The 22,171-nt window shown below is 42.7% G+C and overlaps 1 protein-coding gene across 4 annotated transcripts in view; it reads right to left on the bottom strand.

Annotated features, from left to right (window-relative positions):
- Positions 1 to 22,171, bottom strand: part of PCNX2 (pecanex 2) — a 133,022-nt gene that overhangs the window by 2,966 nt on the left and 107,885 nt on the right. For all 4 annotated transcript variants that reach the window (XM_044420281.1, XM_044420255.1, XM_044420263.1 and 1 more), the window contains 7 exons: positions 21,302 to 21,555; positions 16,173 to 16,406; positions 15,399 to 15,502; positions 7,872 to 8,016; positions 6,788 to 7,018; positions 5,354 to 5,628; positions 3,690 to 3,862 (listed from right to left, as the gene is read on the bottom strand). In XM_044420281.1, the coding sequence (XP_044276216.1) occupies positions 3,690 to 3,862; positions 5,354 to 5,628; positions 6,788 to 7,018; positions 7,872 to 8,016; positions 15,399 to 15,502; positions 16,173 to 16,406; positions 21,302 to 21,555 (1,416 nt within the window). The remainder of the gene's footprint in view (positions 1 to 3,689; positions 3,863 to 5,353; positions 5,629 to 6,787; positions 7,019 to 7,871; positions 8,017 to 15,398; positions 15,503 to 16,172; positions 16,407 to 21,301; positions 21,556 to 22,171) is intronic.

Raw genomic sequence — 22,171 nt, 5'->3', positions numbered from 1 at the left:
GTTGACTAAAGTTAAGTATCATTGACTTGAATGGATAGGATTCAAGAATATTTGACTTACTTTGGTTTGGAGACAAGGAAATCAACAGACATGTAGGCATAATTTTATATTGGCTTGTGAAATGTGTAATTTGTAATCTTTCTGATGTGAGCATCTATTTATGGTTTGTAAACATGAAACTGGTGTGAAAAGAATATAGGGGGCAGAGCATGGGAGCTCAGCAAAATTGGGCAGAAAGCATCATCTAGCTATGGAACAAAAGAAGGCTAAACAGAATTTACCAGCTCATCAGAGAGATGCCTGAGAATGTGCTGCATCGTTACTGCTGGTCTGGAAAGCAGCACTGAGCTGACCTATTTTTAAAGCCCTGGTGCCCATTCCACTGCCTTTCTAACTACAGAGAAACCAGCATTTCCCTTAAGAGTCCCTTGGCAGCATTCACTGAATCAGGAAGAAAACTGAACAGCAGGAGTTATTTAGCTGTAAAAGTACTATCTGGATTTCTTTCTTTTTCCATATGGCTTGTTTAGACAATAAGCAAATAAGCCATGAATGCATAGAACATCTGCTTGAACTAACACTCCCTTCTCCATAACAGGCACCTTACAGGTACCATTTGCTGACACTCTATGTAGCTTTTATACCTGGATTCAAAAGCAACATTTAGACATGCTGGGACTCATTATTCAGACAACCCAAAATTTTAAACACCATTATTTCTATAGGCCTCCTGACCAAATTGTTGTCAGACATATTCAGTCGCTTTCCAGGGGTTCTATGGATCACCTGTTACTTTTCAGTAACAAAATTGGTTTAGAATTTCCAGAAGTCCTGGTTCCTGCAAGGTCATGTTAGGCATACATAAGCTGCCAGAGAACCTGAAGGTTATGAGGCAACATAGAAGTGGAATCAAATAATAAATAAATAAAATAATGTTGTAACAACACAATCTGAGTAACAGAGTTAATTCATTTTCATGATTAGAATGAAACTCAGTAAAATTGTACAATAAAACAGCATAACCAATAAGTCACTCAAACTACTTGAGAAGAACTAAGGGCCACGATTATAAAGCTCTCACACAATCATCACCTCACTTTGTGGCTTTTGACTGTGCATAAGTTATGTCAGAAGAACATGACAGTCCATGATAGGGATCAAACTGGATGGGTTGCCATGCCATGCAAAACCAGACTCTTGTTCCTAAGATGGCTTATTGATGGACAGCAAACCATCCCAACCACCCAGGTGGTTGTTCAGCTTTTATCCAAGATGGGTTACATGTCATCTGAACTTGGCTGAACAAACCTACAATAGGTATGGGGAATTGGGCTACTAAGCCACTTGGGAAGAGCAACAAAACCCCCTTGCCTCTCTTGCCATCAAGAGTGGCGAGTCTGATAGCCATCCTGAGTGACTGTCAGTGACAGCTGCCCCAAAAGTGCCCGAGCAGCTCCACCTAGGTGCCCTGGGACAATTTTAAGGGATTGTCTGCAGCTGTCAGAATGGAGATCTGAAGAAAAAACAGAACTTAAAGGGTAAAGTAATGGCAAGTCTGAAAGGCTCACAATCACAGCAGGGAGGAGGGAGACAAGTTAGTCCTCCTTAGTGTCTTTGGGACACCCACAGGAGGACTGAGGCAGGGAGTAGGGAAGGAACCAAGGACACACCATACATAAGCCTGACTGCTGGGCACACCATGAGTTGCTCAGATGACAGCAACATATTGTGGCTTGCTGCCAGAGTGAGTTTTCATGGCACGCAGACAGACCATGTGTATAATTTTACTGACAGCACTGGAAATGTTGTAGCCAGTGGACATTGGGTATCTAACTTGGGCTCCTGTAAGCTGCTATTGATCAAAATCATTCTCTCTCTCTCTGATGAATGTGCTCTTGCATATTCATCAGCAAAGTCAATGATTCTCAACAATGCTTGGTAATGTCAACCTTCTCCAATTCTGGACTTCCATCATATCTCTCCCTCCCTCTCTCTTCTCAGCACAAAGACAGATGAATGTACAGCTGTCTTTACATTCAGTTTTGTACTCCGTCTATTTTATATGCATTAGGCTTATATGAAATAATACTTATAGCTGATGTTGTAAGCTGTTCCACTAGCTCCATTAGTAAATATTTCGACTCTTTCAGCTTAGAAGAATAAAAAGCATAGAACAAAAAGCATATTTTGAGAACTGGCCTGAGAGGCTATGGCCCTGTGTAAGCTTCCTACTGAGTGGATGAAAAGCTATTGCTTTTGGCAATCCTTTGAACAAATACCCCCAGATGTCTTTGAGTTTAGAAGAGTGAAAAAAGAATCTTTTATTGGAAATTGTAATGAGACATACCCCTTCACAACAAAGTGCTGCTTTAGCAACATCCTTTTTTGTACATCATTTGCTTGAAGTTCAAGGTCTGGATTAAATTCTGTTTCTGGATCTGCTGATTATTTTAAAGCTAATTTCTTTAAATAAAAAATGTAGCCAGGAAGTGAGACAAGGGATTCTAGTAACGCTGAAGCTCAGAGTGAAATGCAGTTGAACATCTGTTCACAATTTAAACTACTAAGCTGACCACTGTCCAAAAAAAATCAATATTCATTTCTAATTCAGTGGTTACAGTGCTATGTCGTAGACCACCCATCTTTGTACATAAATCACTCAATCCATGAAAAAACGTATGAGACAAAAACTCATCTGTGCGTTGGCACACTGAGGATTCAGCAAGTCAGCTCCTGAAAGAGGAAATACTTCCTGTGGTAAGTTTTTTGAATTACTATTGCTGTTGATGTGCAATAATTCTGATCTGGCTAATCCATATGAACTAGCAGTGATTAAGCTGGAGTCATCCCTTCATTCCCCTGTGTAGGCCCTGGTGCATCACTTTCCTTGGCATTCCAAGAACCTTGCGCCTGCTGCAGGAGGCAGAACATCCTGCCTGCATGGTCTGCTGATGATGGGCACTCAATGCACACTCTAGTGCGACAGCACCTGGAAATTAGTAACATCTGGAGGTATCCTTGTTTGCGGCCTTCACTGGTGTTCCATTGTCTATTTAAGATCATCCAAGATCAGTCACTTGCTTAGTTCCTCTTTAGAAAGGCAGGTGGTCAGAGTAGCTGCTGCACATCTGTGGAATTGCTTTACCCAGCAGACTCTACAAAATCCAAACTCTACAAAATCTTCACAATCACATTAAGCAGATGCAGGACTGCCTACATGATGTCAAGTGACTGTGAGCAACAAAGCAGAGAATACTTGCAGGATTCCTTCCTTCAACATATACCAAACTGGACTTTAAGATCACCTTTTCAGCCCCTTCTCTGGGTGCTCCCACCAACTAAGGCATAAGGGGTAGATACTAGAGGGAAGGCCTCTCCATTGGCTGGCCTGATCCTTACATTGTTGTCTTTTCAGCACCAGTGAAGATCTTTTTATTTTCCAGATTTGTCCAACCTTAACGTATTTTAGTGACTTAGGATATTTGGGACAGGGGATGTTAAGCTGTCTGAAACTTTGGTTGCTGCTGTAATTTCTGTAAATACATGTTGCTGGCTTCATGCCGTGCTGGATGTGATAGCTTTATTCCAGTATTAAACTGTTTCTTAAATTCCACTGTGAGATGCTTAGAGAACATTCCTTGCTGGGAGACTTATAAATACCGCAAACAAAGAAACAATGCTTTGAATACCTGGGAATTGAGCAACCGATAAAGAAGCCCGCAGCTGGGGCATGCTGTTCCTGGTGTGTTGGGAGCTGCTGGAGTTATTCGCTGGGTTGCAGCTGGAAGATGACCCATTTCTGCTGGCGGCTTCTTCGAGGTTCCCTCCACTGTTGTGGCCGGGATGGCAGCCCTTCCTCATCCTGTTTAAGGAGAAAGCAAACTAAGCAGGCCCGCCACACTGTCACAGACACCCACAAGAATGGATTTGTGCTCATGTGTGCTTACACATTTCTTTTGACAGATGAACACTAAACAAAAAGGGCTGGGGACTCAGGTCAGTGACCTCCCACTTCTGGCAGCTGGCAAATTTGGCTTGGGGAAAGCACAAGCATGTTCTGGAAAGGAACGGCTCGATGGCTGTTCACTTTGCATGCCAAAACCACTAACACTTCTGAAATGCCTTCATGAAATCATTGCTCAGTTGAATGTGCAACAGAATTTCCTTGCTATTTCTACTTCTTTTTTCCTATTTTTATATTTGAGCAATTGCATTTGAAATTGGCCCTTCTTCAAAGGAACTCAGTACATGGACTCCTCCCCGCTCCATTTTATCCACAGAACCCCGCTGCAAGGCATGTGAGGCTGAGAGATGGTGACCAGGCCAAGCTCACCCACTGAGCTTCATGGCTGTAACCACTACTGCATGCTCAGTCAGGGTAACCCTGTAATTGGGGTTATGAGGATAGGGTCAAAACAAATGTGAAGGAAAAGCCCAAGGACTGGATCTGGGGGTTACCAACTTCTCTTACTCCACTCTCAAGCAGCCACAAAGAATATCTGTCGAAACGAAATCTGTAGTACAGGGAAGGCTGAATGACCATTTGTTCCTGATGTAACCCCTCCCTGCTCAGGGTGGCTATAAACTGCTCTAAAGTGATGGGGAAATCTGATTGTGGCTTTTCCAGCTCATATCTATTTGGTTCTCAGTCTGCAGGGAAGCCCACCCTAGCCTGGCACCATGCAAATATGTTAGAGTACAATTCCCATAATTCCCAGCCAGCAAGGCCAAACTACAGATATTTTAATCCAATATGGCAGCTTCAGGTAGATGCCAGGCTCATGGGATCTACTTTGGCGTTATTTTAGTAGAACTCTGAGGTCCACCAGTGGCAACCATGTCCACTGACCGGGTGGAACAGGCTGCAATGTGTCGGATGAGGGGGCAGTGGGGGTTACATACTGCACATATTACACACGGCACTCGTACGACCTCCATCTACAATACAAATCTATAGTTGAGTTCTACAGATAAAAAGCAGGGCCACGTAATCTGTACCGTGTTTTAATGCCTGAAAGGAAGTACCCAGGAAAACAGCAAGGACACTGCTGAATTTGCTTCTCGGAGGAAGAGGATCAGCACGCTGCCAGGACAGCTAAGTGGGGGCGGGGGGAGGGGGGGGGAGACAGGCAGGGAGCCACTGCTTTCTTTTTTGACCCAATTTGAGCCTATGTAAATGTCTGGGATGAGGAAGGTCAGGAGAAGTCAGAAGTTCTCACAGCAAAGTATGTGTCTCCATCACCTGTTTTGAGGGCCTCCAGGAAATATCCATGCTCTCAAAAATATCAACCTGAGACCAAGGCTCTCCCATCCAAAGAGCATATCAGAATCTGCCAGAATGCCTTGTGCTTACCTGAGCCACTTGCTTCTGAACCATGTTGTGATGTTGTCCAGGCTGATTGGTCCACCCCAAACGTTCTTCAGCTGCCTGTGGGTCCCTAGGTATGACGTGGTCAAAGGAGAGACGTACATAGGGTACCCCAGGGGCTGGTCACAGGAGGAGTTAATTAGGTTCCTCAAAACCTGCTTGTTGTTCTGGATGCTGCCCCGTTCTGGGTTGCGATTGCGTAAGAATATCAGCTCCTGCTGCTGCCCAGCCCAGAGCCCTCTGACACACTCCTTGTTCACCTAGAAGCAGAAAAAGCAACAGATGGTGGGAACACACCTCTGCGAGTCGGTGAGTGCAGCTTGCCATCTTCTCAGTGGCTGCTTGGGGGGCTGCTCAAAGACAACCACACAATTCCATAAGTCCAGCTGGCCCTTCAGGAGTGGGGGTTGGCCTGAAGATTTTGCCTGGTTTTTGCTTAGTTACCACTGTTAGAAATGCAGCTGCTGGGTTTCCATTGTGTGGCGTAGCCTCCAAAGACACAGAGAAGGCCATCAGGGGGCGGGATATATACTACTCTAGTGATGTGGGGGAAGCATATCAAGGTTTCTGTGGCATGGTAGGAAATGGGACATGTAGCACACTAATTTTGTTAGCCAGCTCTTTTCTCTGCAACTTGTCCTCAGTCATTCATATGGCCTTAAGAAGACAACTGCCAGTCAATAGTGCGCAGAAATCTGAATAAAAGCCATAAATCGACGTTGCCATCCAGAACTGAGGCTAAGTTCAGAGTAGGAAACGGGCCTGTCGTATACTAGAGGTTGATGGGCAGTTGTAATAGCAAGGAGGAAATGTACAGTATTTTGAGCTTACCCTTTCCCCTCAGGCTTACAATATCAATTGAAAATATACCACACTATATGTGTATAGATACAGAATCAAAAATGTTTTGATGGCTCTCTGAAGAGCTGCACTAGTGTTTACTTCCTCTTCCTCTCCAGCTCCCAGGAGAGTTGGTTGGAAAGGCCTCCATGAAGGGAGGATGGGCCCAGGCCCTGGCGGTGAAACAGCAGCAGGAGCTGCAGGTGGGCAAGGTAAGGATGGCAGGTTGCCCCACCGGTTTTTTCCACCCTCCTAGTGCTCGCTCATAAAATAAATTATCTGGTTCAGTCGTTAGGTGACACTGGACTTAATTATATTTGGGGAAATCAGGAAGTTCCTATGTCTATTTTGTTCTTGGCAGAGAAAATTAAGTTACCCAACTGGCGTGTCCAAGCCTTCCGAAAAAAGAAGGTATATTTTTAATCAAGTCAATATCCATTAAAACCTATGAATAGAATGCTACTGAAAAAGATGAACTTGCTTTGTTGTCACCCACCAAGAAAGTATGAGATGAATGGAATGGAAGTTCCAAACCAAGTCAAGTAATAGCTAAATAATTAAAATTAGCGGCTGAGGTACCTTGATGACTTTGAAGCTCAGATAGCTTTTGTGAAGCATGATAATTTTGTATTCATCTGTCCCTTCTTCCACTACATGCCTCAGGGTGAGCAGTTCCTCCTTGTTGGAGAGGACAGCATTACGCCAGGCAGGGTCTCCTTCGTGGCAGATCACAACCTTTTCTTCAAATGACCGAATTGCCTCATAAAGAACTGCAGGTTCCTCATATTCGTCTGGACAGGTAAACTGGTCCTGGTATTAAATAAAAGGCATAGCTATGATCAGAAAGCTCTGTGAAGAGATGGAGGCTATCAGGGGCAGCATATGCACTTGCATCCTCCAAGAAAAAACGGTTTACTTCAGCTTGGAAAAGAGGTCATTTGAGACTAACATGATTAGGATAAAGCGAGCTCAGAGCAGCTATCGCCATCATCAACCAGAACAAAATTTACGTAACACTGAAGTGAACTGCAATTCTCTTGTGGATTTGAATGGAACTGAGAGAGTTCTCTCCAGAGCTATTGGAAGGCAACCTTTTATGAGAGGAAAACCTACTCTGAGCAAGAGAGTTAAACTTGGAAAAACAAGAGGCAGAAAGCCAAACTCTACCTCAAAGTATCAAATAGCCATTGTGGCTAAAGCAGTGGGATATAAATCTAACAAATGACTAAAATAATATAAAACTGCACATATATTCATAGTTCAACTCAAGAGAAAAGATGGTTAGAACCTCTGAGTTCTGCTTGAGACATACTTCATTACTTTTCATATAGTTTCTGCCCTTCCAGATTCTGAAATCTGGTTCTGTGCCAAGATCTGCTAAATCCTGCTAGTTCTGGTGGCTTCATGGAAGCTGGAGGCTACCCTGCAGCCACCTGGAGGCCTCACATAGCAAAGGGCTGCACTGATGCCACTCCCATTGCTCTGCTGCTTTGGAATTGCTGCCATCAACTCAATTCTAGCCTCTTTTGGAAATGGCCCTTTGAAGAGCAGGAGTGTCTGATCAACATTTTCACATTTACCATATTATTAGTACCATCAAAATCATCTTTCTCTCTCTGGAGGTAGTGCTGCTAGAGGAAATCGTATGATGGGTTCAACTTGCCTGATGAAGCTTCAGTGACATTCTGATTGCAGGAGCAACAACTTTGTGCAACAGGTCCATATCTGCAAACACCCATTCATCTCTTGATGTGATTCGAAAATCTCCTTTGAACAAGGCATGAAGGCCATGGAGGAAGGAATCTAAACTGTAGAATGATGACATCAGTTGCAGACAGCAGTCCAACTTATGCTTCTTTCTCCCAGCCCACACACACCCATGCTAGCTGCAGCCTGAGCTGCAGGTAAAACTCAGGGCACTATTATTTTCTCTTGATTTCAGTCCAAGTGTGATGAACTGTGCACTTGACTGTAGCTTTTCTAAAATAAAAACGTCTGATGGGCACCAGGTTGGGAAGGTGGCTCCAGGATTACCTAGATTCTTCTTGCTACCTCGTCCTTTCAATCAGAGGTGCCATAGATTTAGTCTGTGCCCTTCTGCATGGAAAACATGTGCTTCACCACTGAGCTCGGTCCTAAAGAACAGATGACTGACTCGGGCTCGGATTTATTTAAAGTAAGAACTCCTTATTGGGAAACCTGAAGCATGCTTTCCAGGAAAGCTACCTAGACTGTGGTGCATCAGTTTAAACCCCACAGGATGTTGCTTAATTTGCCCAACACGGTTTTACCACATCTACAAGAGAGTATTTTCCATTGTGTCCTTGGAGAGGAGTGTTAGAATGTGATTTTTTTAAAAAAAAATCCATTCAAGGTTTTCTTTCTACCACCACCTCCCATTTTGAGAATATGAGATCTCTCTGCTTAGTGGGACCTTCTTCATTCTTCCAGAAGGAGGAAAATGTGCTTTGTAACATTTAAGGAATGCCAGGTCAGTCTTCAGTTTCAACAGAAGACCACTAATTTTGGTTTTACAAGGTAGTTTATGCAGGGAGAGGCAAGCTTCAGGTCTGTAAAATCACTTTTTTTACTAGAACCCTACAATTCACTAACAAGGGCCATATGCAAAAGGTGTAACTTTTACAATTGAAGAACAGGCTAATCCTGAGCCTAGGACAACATTTTCAGTACTAGAGAAGAACTGAGCTCACAGTCCTATCACGGGAAAGTTCACGCCTGCTCATCCCAAGCTTTCTTCAGTTCAGCAGCCTAATTTTCATGGGTAAGGCCATTTTGTTGTCAAACAACTGGGAGTTGGTATTCTTGGTTAATTTGCCACACATCTCCAAAGATCTTCCAATCTACTTCCTGCCCATCCCTTGGAGGGATGGAAATAAAACTGTGGAAGGCATTTCTTAAATGCTGTTCTCTAATACAGGCTATACCTGGGAAAGCTAATACATGGGGAGGTGTCGGAGGGCACCACTGTGGATGCCAAGAGAGGTGGTAAGAGGGATTAGCAGGAAGAGGGAACTTCACAGGAAATGGACACTGGGGGAGTGGACAAAAGGGTCGCCAGGAACGGGCTGCACAATGTAGAAGGATTTTTTGCAAGGCTAAGGCTGACTGGCCTTAGCTGAGACTTGCGAAAAACGTCAAATTGGAAGAGGAAGGGGAAAGGGAGACAGATGGTAGAACCACTTAAAAGGGAAGGAGGGGATATGGTAACTGATGTAAGGGAACAGGCACAGATATTAAATTATTCTGCTTCTGTGTTCTCCCCAAAGCAGCTTGGGGGAGTTCTATGTGGGAGGCTAGATGAGGCTGGGTTATGGGGGCTCAGACTAGAGTCACCTCCCCAGATGTTGGGGTGTTCCTCAGAGCCCTGGATGTTACAAAGGCACCAGGCCCTGATGGGCTACACCCAAGGGTACTTTGGGAATTAGCTGGGATACTCTCCCATTCATTGGCCTATATTTTTGAGGCCTCATGGAAAACGGGAGAAGTTCCAGAGGATTGAAGGATGGCATTAGCGGCTCCAATCTTCAAAAGTGTATGAACTGCCTGTGTGGGCTGTGTTGGTTTCCTCCCAGTATTACCAGTGATGGAGGACCAAGAGAATGGGCCAGCTGACATCAAGGGAGCATGCTGGTTCAGGAACCAGGCCAGCCTCGCAAGCCGTGTCTTCTGAAAAGCTGACTCTGAAAACTGACGTCTCTCCCTTAAGCCAGCTCTATGAACACAGAGGCCTATCAGCTGCTTGTGTCTTCAGACAGCTGGTCCTGGTGGTGCAGAGAGTAAAGTGCTCAGGACCCCAGCACTGTCCATGAACCCACAAGCTTGAAAAGCAGGTTCTACCAACAGTCTCCTAATTACTTGAAATAAAGCAGTGGATTTTCTTATATATTTGCTTTTTAGGAAATGTTCATCGTTATATTCACCTGCTTTCTGCCTCTGCAAGTGCTTGCTGTTTATTCTGCAAATACGTGGCACAGCAAATGGCATCCAACCCAGCACACTTTTCTCTGAGTGATCCCAGAGCCCAGTTCGGGATAAAAATGTCCTAGTTATGCCCATCAGTGAATGTTTAGTGCATAAGAGCAGTCTTATAATCCAAGGAAACATCAGGAACCAAAAGAAAATGGACTGCTAATTGCAAAGCAGGGGATATTCTTTGGTCTATTTTTTTCTAAAATGGGATCTGGATTCATTCTCAGGGAACATGTATTTTAACACAATATCAAAAATGACATTATCAGCTGTGGCAACAGTGCTACAAGGTATCATTTGCCACAACACAACTTGGAGTGAAAGCTTTTTATTGCACCCATATTCACAATTACTGGGAACAATTCAGTTTATTATTGAAATGCACTGGAGGCTCAGCATGCCTACATATAAAGGGCCAGTTCAGCAATCTGAGCTCCTTAACAGCAAAGAAACTGCAACTCCAAAAGGAGAGTCACATTAGGAACAAAGTAATGGGAGACAATTCTGTAGCACAATTATTTTAAATATTTTATATGCCTTTCAATGCTTATGATGAGATCATCAAAAGAGAAATTAAATAAAATATGCAAATGTTATTGCCAAACTGAAATTGTTACTCATAACCTTGCTTTTTTGACATAAAATGTACCTCTTAGTTCATATCTATTGCATTTCCTAATTGCAACATACATTGTTTTGAGGGCTGCTCAAACCTTCAGCAAGCTTTTGTAATGTCAAGGCCTTCCTTAGGGCTCCCCCTGCCTCCCTGCCGATTAGTCTTTGGCCAATCGAAATATACGTATGCTAGAAAAACTGCTCTGTTTTGGCCATTATCCAAAAACTTCCTAGAGGAACTTTGGCTTCCCTCCTGAGTGCATTAATGTGGGAGTAGGTCCTACTGAACGGCTTGGTTCTGAGGTCTTGTTTGGCTGATATAATGTAGGGGCTTGCTGTCGAAGAAAATATCATAAAGAGATTCTGAAACTACTTTCCCACTGCTTTTAATAGTATGGTGCCATGCTGTTTTTATCATCATCAGCAGCAGCATCATGAGACTTCAGCCAAGTCCCTTCCAACTCTATAGATCTAAAGGGGACGACACTGCTGCCTGCTGGGTACTTGCAACGCTTCAGCTGCATGGATTTCATGTGTCTGTTCTGGTGAACAGGCAAACATGGGACCACCACTCTGCCACAGACAGACCTCCAACTTCAAGGCAGCGGTGAAGCTGGAAGTAGCCTCAGCATTGGATACTACACTATATCCACATCGCCTAAATATAAATGAGACTAAACCACCCAGGGAGTTTCAGTTATGGGGTGGTATAGAAATGAGATGATGATGATTTCCCATTATTTTGAAGCTTAAATAAAACACAATGTTCTTAGCACAAAATGTTTTGTTACTTGAATCTATGCTTAACTGGGAGTAAGGTCCACTGGATTCAACAGAAGTTGTTTCTGTACAGACATACCCAGAATTCACTGTAATGTTGCAATTCCACAAATTTTCTTTCTTAGCCTCAGAAAGGGGCGAGACTACATATTTTTAAATCATACCCTTGTGGAAGGGATGTCAAGAGTGGCTGCATCTCCAGCACAAATCACAGCTGCAAGGAGGAATTTTGTCAAGACCAGAGGAGGCTACTCTGCTTAAATTGGCAGTGTGTGCCAGCCACTGTTAATTCAATTACCTGCCCAGCTGCAGCATGCCATGTGGCCAGACCAGGGTGGCATGGCTTGTCAGGGGGAAAACAACCCAAAGGTCAAGTAACCCAGTAACAACCCAACAAATAAACTACAATGGCTTGTTCTGATTGTGTGAACTGGATCAGTGTGGACAAAGGGGTGAACACTCCTTTCTACCCATGTCATGGTTCCAGTCTGACTGGATTCCCCAGAGCTATTTAAAAAAACAAAATATACATACACAAAAGGCAGAAATTCAGAACACAGTCCTATGGCCTTCCAACATGGGTGGTGGTGGGCACTATTTTTAGAGTTACAGCTCCAAAATCCTGCAACCCTGAAGCTGCATCTCTGAATGTGAAGCCCTTGTTCCACCTTGTTCCCAAACTGACATGGAAAGAACTGTGCCAGTTGCCTCTCTGAGGTTGAAAGAAAGCCTCGCAGAGGGCTAAAGTGGCATGCTGAGGAAGGAGGCATGCTGAAGCCTGAGGACAACAGCTTAGGCTGCATATAAATGACACCATGGCATCCATCCCTTCTCCTTCATGGCATTTCATTCAGATAGCTGAAAATAGCCATCTAGATGAAATGTGGAGGATATGGCAATAAAGATCACTGCCCCCACTCTTCACACTTTTCGTTGGATGCATGCAAGCTCTCATGTTCAGAAGCTTATGCACATTAAGGGCAGAGGCACCTGGATCACACCCTTAATTTAGTATGTGTTTGCCTATGAATTGGGTTGCTAACAGAAGGTCAAAAATCACAGAGGCTATCCTACCCCTGACTTCATGGCAGCTATGAGACATCAAGTGGTTGCCTACTATGGGAAGTTTAAAAATACCTACTGATTTCTACAGGACAAAGGATGCCTAAATGTCTTGCCTGAGTGATCAACATATTATACTTGTGTAGTGCCAAGCCAGTATCAAGCCCACCTGGAAGCCCAGTCATGTTTATTACGCCTTCAGATGCAAACAAAAGGCAACAACATGTTGGAGTCTGCAAAATGCAACATGGGAATCTCCTCACATACTAGAGATGCCTGCATGCCAAAAAAGGACCGTGCGCCTGTTTTCCATATGCAGTGGAATCTTATGTTGGAGTACATGTGAAGGAGAAAACACATTATTTCTGCAGTCAGTCAAATTGCCCATGTGCTTAGGAGAGCAAAACAGCTTTCTCTTATGCACAAATAGCAGCACCAGATACAACAGGAAATGACTGGCTTGGGATAAAGACATTTCTACTAATGAATGCATTATATTTAGAACATACATAATTTCAGGATGTTCAAAACACTTCGTATTTATGTATTTGGTAATGTTTTCATGCTTGCAACTAGTATTTAATGCAGGTAATTGCAAATGAGGCACTGGGGTTGAGAGATATTGATAGCCAAAAATGACTAATGAATGCACAGCTAACTAGAGATGAGAGTCAGATATTTCAGTGTCACAGATCACCTTCCTGACCACTATACTACACCAGCTCAGAAAAAAACAATGAAAAGGTTTTGCTGCTTAAGACTATGACTAAAAGGAAAGTAGCACATCTTAGCTGTAGTATATAAAAGGGATTGTATGCTTTTTATAGTGATGCTTTATTTATTTATTATTTATAAATGAATTCATAATCTGCTCAACCAATAGTCCAGCAGGACTCTTTAAACAGACTTACAAAGCAGCATAGCAGGCTTTACGTAGAATGAAATCCTGTACCCAGTTACCTGGGAGCAAACCCTGTTGCGCTCAATAGGTTTTCCCTCTGAGTAGGCATGCATAGAACTATGCTCTTAATTAGCAAATATATTGCATAATTTGAGAGGAAATGATGGGCTTCTACTGACATTTACCATGGCAGGTAAATGAAATGTTATTTACATACATTGCATAAGAATATCTATCGCCACGGCTTGACATTAAAATCTTCTCATTAATTGATTAGACATAATGCATGTACAAATGGATGCAAATTGCTCACTTACATATATAATGTAAACTGCACATTTGGTGTAGTCATATACAGCTCAGCATTGCTCTCTAAACATTAATTTTGCCTTGTAACAGTAATTGCTTCTTAATGAGTAGTGTCAACATGAGAAAAGACGTAGAAAAAGGCCAATACGAATCTTATTTGCCGTCTGCTAAATTAATCCCACATTCCTTAACTGTAGTAAAGTAATCACCCCCACCTGTATCCTATACCTTGCGTAACAGCATGAAGTTCATTTCTTGGAATATGGATTACTTGTGGAACTTGTGTGGGTTCACACAAGGCCTGGGCATCACAAATAGAGCATAGTACAGGTGTGACCCTCTGCCTTGCAGTTCCCCCTTCCCACCTTGACAAGGCACTTGGCGGCAAGTGTAACACAGGCCTTCAAATGACATAAAGGGGGCCTCCCTACCCCCTTTCCGGGAAGCACAGTCTACATCAGAATGAAACCAAATATTGGTTCTTTACCACAATGCACCGCGCATGTCACACATTGTGATCCCAGTGAGACAGTGATGCAAGAGTGACATGTGACCCACGGCAGCCAAGTGGCTAGGATACTTGACTAGCCTTGCCACATTTTCTGTACACCACGGCATTTAGTACGGAACACTAATCCACTGTGGAGAAAAAGGGAGCTGGAGGCATGGCATACTATGTTTAAGCCTAGCCTTAATTAAAGTTGATGGGAGGTTGGGCAATTTAACCACACGCAAGATGATGGGCTTCACACAGACTTTGGCTTGGGTTATTTGGCTGCCTTTTATGCGTGCGCCTGCCCTTCAGATCTGATCGTGTCCAGCTGCAGTTTCAGCTATTATTCGGCCTGATACAGGATAGTAACTAATGCCAGTACTTTGCATCCTCATTCCCAATAAATCAATCTCATCCAAGGTACCAAGCTGCCAAATGTGTCGCTTGCATTAAAAGCAAACATATAATGAATGACTTCCTCTGAAAACAATGCAAACAAGGGGTAGTCTGAACTGCACAACAGGGAAAGGTCTTAACCCTGTACAATTTTATGAGGGAGTAAACTCAGTTATCAAAGCAGCATTTACCTGCAGGTAAAAATGAGCAGGATTGTGCTGAAAGTTGCCAAGGAAACAACAACACCATCTCCTAACAGCGCATATTTCCAGTTGTGACACATTACCTAGAGATCGTGCTTCCATTGAAAAAAGGTTGTCACATCTATATCAGATGGTAAGGTTAAACCCCAAGAGAGTTGTTAGGCCCAGTATTCCATTATGTGCCACTTTGTTACAAACAGAGTGCAATTTGGTGCAGTACATATTTCTTTGACAGAGTTGCCAAGGGGCTGACTGACAAAATGAATTGTATGCCTATTTCTTGCCTTTCTACTTTCTTCTACTAACCCACAGTATTGGGTGATAAATGGAGAAACAAAAAAACAACAACAAAAAAAAAACAGTTTCAGATAAATGAACACATTTCTGAGCCACCAGCAAACTATTACTGCCAAAACTATTGTAGTGTTGATATGAAATTACCTGATGGCCATATTGTGTGAGGCTGTTCCCAGTGCTCTTCTACCCAGAATGCACAAGGCAAAGGAAAGAGTTACTAAAGGAGAGTCTTCATCACACTCTATAGGCTGCAAAATATTTAAGGTTTGTCATTAGTCCTACAAAAAAAAAAGCTCATGGGCATTGCAACACAAAACAAAGTTGCACAAAAAATACACCAGTGTTGTTTTCAAGGCTAATGCTCTTCAGTTCCATAGCAGGTTAATGCAAGGTTCATAGGTTCAATCATTCAGCCACACCTAAAACCAGCATCTTACTATGTCTTCTCAAAGGACAGACACACTATTTCGACCAGCCTTTGCTTTTCCTTCTCAGTTCCTATTTGATGTTGGCAAATGGCTATATTTCCTTTAAAAAAAACCCATGACAGGAGAAGTTCTACAGCAAACCAGGCACAGTAACCCATGAAGCCGAAGCATGGGCTACCTTTCCTTACGCCAGTGCAATTCCCCATCTGAAATGTCCCTCTCCACTTTTTACAATTTATAAAAGATTCTTCTAGGATCAGCCCAAGAGCTTTTTCTCTCCAGAGAGTATTGATTAGAAAATTAGAACCATGTTTAGGGTTACAGAGGTGCCTCATAATAATGACTTTTTGTTTTGACTTTATCAACATTTTGTTTTAATTTGGACAAGCTCTTAATGCTGTTCTATGAGTCTGTCCCTAATAAGAACGCTGATGAGTGCCAGAAGTTTACATCCCGTTAGTAAAATCTGCAACAAGAGACGTACATGTACCTCGATTCTTTTTGCGGCACAAAACTGAATCCAGTCCAAGTAAACACTGCAGAAACTTGCCCTGGTGATTCCTTGAAGGCAGGGTACGTAGTCATCGTCAATGTTAATACTGAACATTGCAAGGTCACGCTCAATGTAATGCCACTTGGAGAAAGGCTGCAGTATCTTTTGGAATGAATCATCTCTTAGCCAGTGCAGGATTTTAGGGGAACTTGCAGTGAAGTATATAATGCTCTGTTGATGAAAAGTAAAATGCTGTTGGTTGTTTCATCAAAACCAGAAATCCAAAGTTACTGACTGACTGCAAAGATAAGAAAAGAGCTATCTCGGGGTAACAAAAGTAATCCTTTCTCACACTGCATTGCCGCTATATGTCTCCTCCAAACTGCTATGAGACCATGCTGGACAGTAAGGAATGGGCGTGATTATTTCAATTGTGGGCAATAAATGAATGGGAAGAGCAACAGGAAAATTAAGCGAGTATGAAAGGAATAATGGAATTAGAATTATTACTAAGCCTTTTTAAAATTTATGACTGCCACCCCCCAGTTGCATATTCAAATTAACAATTAAATGTGGGGAAGGAACCCCTGCTCAGTGCAAAGAATCAAGACAGAAAGATGGATACAAACAAGGACAGGGTTTTAATTTTTCAGCGTGTAGAAAGCGATAAGCACACACAGCCTTTTAAGAACAGCTATGAAGAAACAATGGAATTCAAAACCCACCACATTCAAAGGCAGCAGACTTTTGCCTTCTTTAAAGACTTTTTTTTTTATAAAGACTACATTGAAAAGCAAATCTGAAAGCACTCGGGGAATAAATAACCTGCAGTAACTAGGAAGGAAATTATTTCAAATATATGCAAAAAGGCTACAGGAACTGACCCACTTTATTGAAGGAAAGCAAAAATTCCTTTTATGTGGAGAAATAGTCCCCTCCTCACAAAAAACCCTTCGACTGTCAAATCAATGGCAAATAGAAAAAAAAGCCAATTCAAAGCTAACTGTTGAGCATTGTTTAAAAGATAAATGTGAAATCCTCAAGCATAAGATAATGTCAAATTAAATATTTTGAAAGCACTTGTTTTTCACTGCTTATGTTCCTCAAAAGAACACACATTCCTGACTTCTAATGGATTCAGTCTTTAACCTCTAATTCTCCTTCTCTTTTGCTTCACTATATTCCAGCCTTCCTAAACAATTAAAACACATTTTAGGTACAAGGATACTCTTAGATGGCAACATTATAAAACCAACACAGCAAAGAGAAGAACAAGACCATGAAGGAGCAGAGTAGCAGATCTCCTGGTGCATTGTGCTGGTTTTAACCTATAAAGCCCTATACAGCTTGGGACCACAATATCTGTCAAAATACCTCTCCCAAACTTCTTTTACCTGGATACTACAATCAAGTTTTGGGGCCTATCTCCAATGGAACCTCCAAGGGAGACTCGGTCGGTGTCAACAAGGAGAAGGGACTTTTCAGCAGTGGCACTCCAAGTTATGAAATGAGCACCCCACTTAGGTCCACCTGGTGCCAACCTTACTATCTTTTTGGTGCCAGGTAAACAACAAACAAACAAACAAAAGACCATCCTCAACTGCTGGCTGCTAACAGGTCAAAATATTATTCTTCTCCACACACACACACACACACACACACACACACACCTGTTTAAAATGTGGTTTTAAATTTTGTGATGTAAACATTTAATGATGTTTTGGTATGTTTTTAATACAGTGTATTTTTTTATTGGTTGGTTGTTGGTGGTGATTTAATGTGCTTTCTGAACTGCCTAGAAAGCTTTGGCTGTTGGGTGGTACAGAAATTAACTACTTAAATAAACAAAATAATAAGCCCTACTGGCTCATACCCGTGAAGAAGGGCAACTGGTTTGCTACTTTCCAGCCCAGCACTGTACTCTTGAAAGCAACAGGGCAGTGGTGTGCAGAGTAGGGACAGGGGGACTGAGCAACACCAGCTTTCGGTGAGCATATACTTGGCTCACCTGCACCCAGAGCCAGCTATCCCAGTGTTCCCAGAACATCCTGTGTCAGATCCTTATGCCAGATACTGCTGGCAGTAATACCACCACTGGTAGCTTTCCGCCTGCCAAGCTGTCAGCAGGCAGAGCAGGAGCTTCTGTGGCACCAGCAGGGGGCATCTCTGCCCTGTCCCAACCCCTCCGCTAGTCCTGCTGAAAGGGACAGGGCTGCACTTAATAACCCTTCAGTGTTCATTTGTTTGCAGCAATATTGACACTTAATCCTTAATGCCAGCTGGTGTCTTCCCAGATTACAATATTACCAAATTCTCTTGGTTCACTGATTTAGAGATTACCAGTTTTCTGAAAATGAAAGAGAGCGGTCTATCTCTGCTTGATAAATGGACTCTGGGGTCAAGTACCCACTGTGCATGTAGAAGGCCCCAGCTTAATTACTAGCAATTTCAGGTACGGCTGGACCTACTCCTGCCTGGTAACATGGACAGTTGCTGCCAATCAGTGTTGACAATATTGGGCTCAATGGACCAAGGGTCTGATAAGGCAGTTTCCTTTGTTTCATCTCCTGAGGTATCTTGCCAACTTTTGTTGCTTATCATGTTAGGACAGCTTGCTTTGTGTTCCAATAAAGCTAAAAGAACTAGGCTGTACATCTCCAATTGTATTTTTTACATGGCTCAATTATGAAAAATAAACTAATTACAAGCTAACTGAGGGCCTGTTCAAGGGGAAATGATAATCTTTTTCAGGAGGTAGGATACAGGACTTTGTTTTGTGATTGTGTTCACCAGTGAACCACAGGAAAAAGTAGCATATGACTCAGGAATATGAATATGTCATTGCAAATCATCTGATTGAAAACTAAGCTGAAATTGCAGGATTGGCTTCTCTTCCATCTCATCACTGAATGAATCATGCATGTATTCCAGCCATTGGTGATTTTCTATATTCAGCAGCTGGCACCTGCTTTTAAGAAAGTAATAAGAGCACTGTTGAATCCATATTCTTGAGAAAAATATACAGAGAGTATTCCATTTACTAGCAATCACTGAAATGTATGTTTTTATCTCAAGAAATTTATGTCCAGCACCAGTGGATGTCTACCTTTGCTGGTTAATATTGCAAGTGCGAGGGCAGAAGAAGAAAAGGAAAACCAAGTAAGAGATGGATTGACTCCATAAAGGAAGCCACAGCCTGAATTTAGAACAGCGAAGCAGGAACATCGTGCATAGGACATTTTGGACAGTTTTCATTCATAGGGTCACCATAAGTCAGAGATGACTTGATGGAATACAACAGCAACACTAGCTCATAAAGGTGATAATAACTTCCCTCCATTTTCTCAAATAAAAAATAAACAGCTATGCGGAATCAGACAAAGGATTACCTGCTCCAGCATTCTGAGTACACAGTGACCATGCTACTGCCTATGGGAAGCCCGTAAGTGGTATGCATGTTCAACAGCAGCTTCTTGATCACAATCCCAAGCAACTGCTTTACAGGTGTACCTTCTCCAATATTGGAGGTAATATGTAGCTATCATGACCTTGAGCCATTCATAGACTTACCCTCCGCAAGTTCATCTAATCCTTTTTTAAAGTCATCCGAGTCAGTGACCAGCATTACATCTGGTAATGCCTGTAATTCCATAGGTTAACAGTGCACTAAGAGAAGGCACACTTCTGTCCTCAGTCTCCCATCTTTCACCTTCATATAAGGATCCTTGCTTCTAGTATTATAGTACCCACTTTTTCCACACTGTGCCTAGGTTTGGACACTTCAGTCGTGTATTTCATTACTCACATTTTTTTAAATGGACCCACACATAGAAATGCTAGTGCTTTTTTAAGGATGATTAAAACCCAAAACAGGATCACTTAATCTATTATTATTATTACTATTACTATTACTATTATTATTACTACTACTACCCTGTGAGTGGTTGCCTGATACCAATGCCAATGGGAAACTAGCCTGGATCCTAGTGCAATAGATTTACTGTACCTTTACACTGTCCACCAACTGAAAGTCTTTGGGCAGTGTACGTTACAGTAAAAATTATAAAAAAATAGAAAACAGCACAGAATAATGTTGAGATAAAACTAACAGCAAAGAAATAAAGCCAGTACAATCCCATAAAACCAAATTACAGCCAACAGCAGAACAGAGTTCTAGAAGCTGTTCTCAAACTCCCTTGCAGAATAAAAGGCCTTCACCCATTAACTGGAAAGACCGTAACACGGGCTGCACAACGGGATGGTGCCGCTGCAGAGGCACTGTCTCTTGCAGCCCTCTCCCTTGCCTTATTTGATAGGGGTGACTGACAAAGGACCACCGAAGATGAACTTAATGTTCGGGCAGGCTAATATAGGAGGAAATGTTCTTTCCAGGGGACTGCCATATATCCTTTTCCCCTTCTCTGACCACTTCCCTTTGTGACGCATTGGTAGGCAAGGTGGTAACAAGAGTGATTGTGCCTCCTCGGTGGGATATTATGGAATTCGAACTCTGTGGGTCATCAGATAAGAGCCACGATTAAGGTAATACAGTAGTCCCCCAAAATTTGCGGGGGTTACGTTCCTAAAGCACCCGCAAATTGTGAAAAAACGCTAATTTGGTTCCAGCGATGGGCGGCCACCAAGGTGCGGGCGGGAGGTGCAGGCCGGATAGTTTTCTCCCAGCGAGTCCAAACTCAGGAAACGATCTCCTTGCAAGGAAGCTGCCGCATGGTGAGGCACCGGCTTACTCGCAAGGAGATCAGCTTGGACTGATCGGAGAAAAATCCCGCGAAAGACTGAAGCCATGAACGCTGAACCGCGATTTCGCGGGGGTATACTGTACTCATATTTTGTCATCCTGTGCATCATGTTGGCACTTCACTCTCCTAACCACCAGGTCCTCTTCCCAGCTGACGTGTCTGTGGAAAATGCACCATACTGAGCTGCTCTGCCAGCACCACCATCCAAGTAAGTTCTATACAGGTGCAGCAGTCCTGGCATTCATGATGTCGGATGAATGCAATGGCCACTGCACCAAATCCTATTGACCACTGGCTTGTACTACAGATTGAGCTTCAAGATTTCAGGTGCCTTTTCAGATGTACAAATGACCCATAACACTTCACCTTTACGTAATATCTGATGAGTATCCTGCGCAGGTCAAACACCTGGAGCATCGTGGCAGCGTTGTTGTCAATGATGCTGTACCCCTCCAGGATGTACTGAGTCCGAGTGATCTCCCAGGCCAGCCATCGAAGGTTGAACGCCGCGTTGCATGAGAGCCAGTGAGGCAAGTGGCCTGGCTTGCAGCAGCAGCAGCCTTCGTTGTCCTCATCTCCTTCTGTTATAGCCTCCACTTCTCTCTGCTGGCAGTATGTCCCTTGGGGTTAAAAAGGCACAGAGACCATCACTGGAGAAGTCAAAGAAAACCAGATGTTCAGGGAAGTCACTGGTCCTCCTTCAAATATTTAATAAACGGCAATTAGAGAAAGGACAGAGAGAGAGAGAGAGAGAGAGAGAGAGAGAGAGAGAGAGAGAGAGAGCTATAGCAGTGAATAAAATATGCCAATTAACAGAGAGCAGGGAAGTACAGGCTGTACCTTATAAAGTAACCTTATACTTTCACCTTATAAAGTAAAAAATGTGCAGTTCTATTCTGTATAAAAGCCTGGCATAAATTACATGAAACTTAATTACATCCAAATGGTTTGCCTTACATGCAGAAGGATGAAGTTACAATTTAGTAGGGTATGCCAGAATCATAGTCTTCTGGATGTCTAAAACAAAAGCAACGTTCTCTTTATGGCCATTTGTTATGGAGCTCTGCCACAGTAGTTTGATGAAAGCTGTGCACCAACAAGAGCCAACATACTTGTTCTAGGAAAAGCAGGTGGCTTTGGGTTGGATGCTGTTTTTATATTATTTTTTAATTCTGTAAATGTTGTATTTTGATGTATTGTTCTATTATTTTTATCACTTTTAAGTATGTTTGTAAG

This window comes from Varanus komodoensis, unplaced genomic scaffold (assembly GCF_004798865.1).
Source record: "Varanus komodoensis strain SLA01 unplaced genomic scaffold, ASM479886v1 scaffold1, whole genome shotgun sequence".
NCBI lineage: Eukaryota > Metazoa > Chordata > Lepidosauria > Squamata > Varanidae > Varanus > Varanus komodoensis.
The sequence above is the reverse complement of the archived record's forward strand: the minus strand, read 5'-3'. Positions and strand labels throughout refer to the sequence as shown.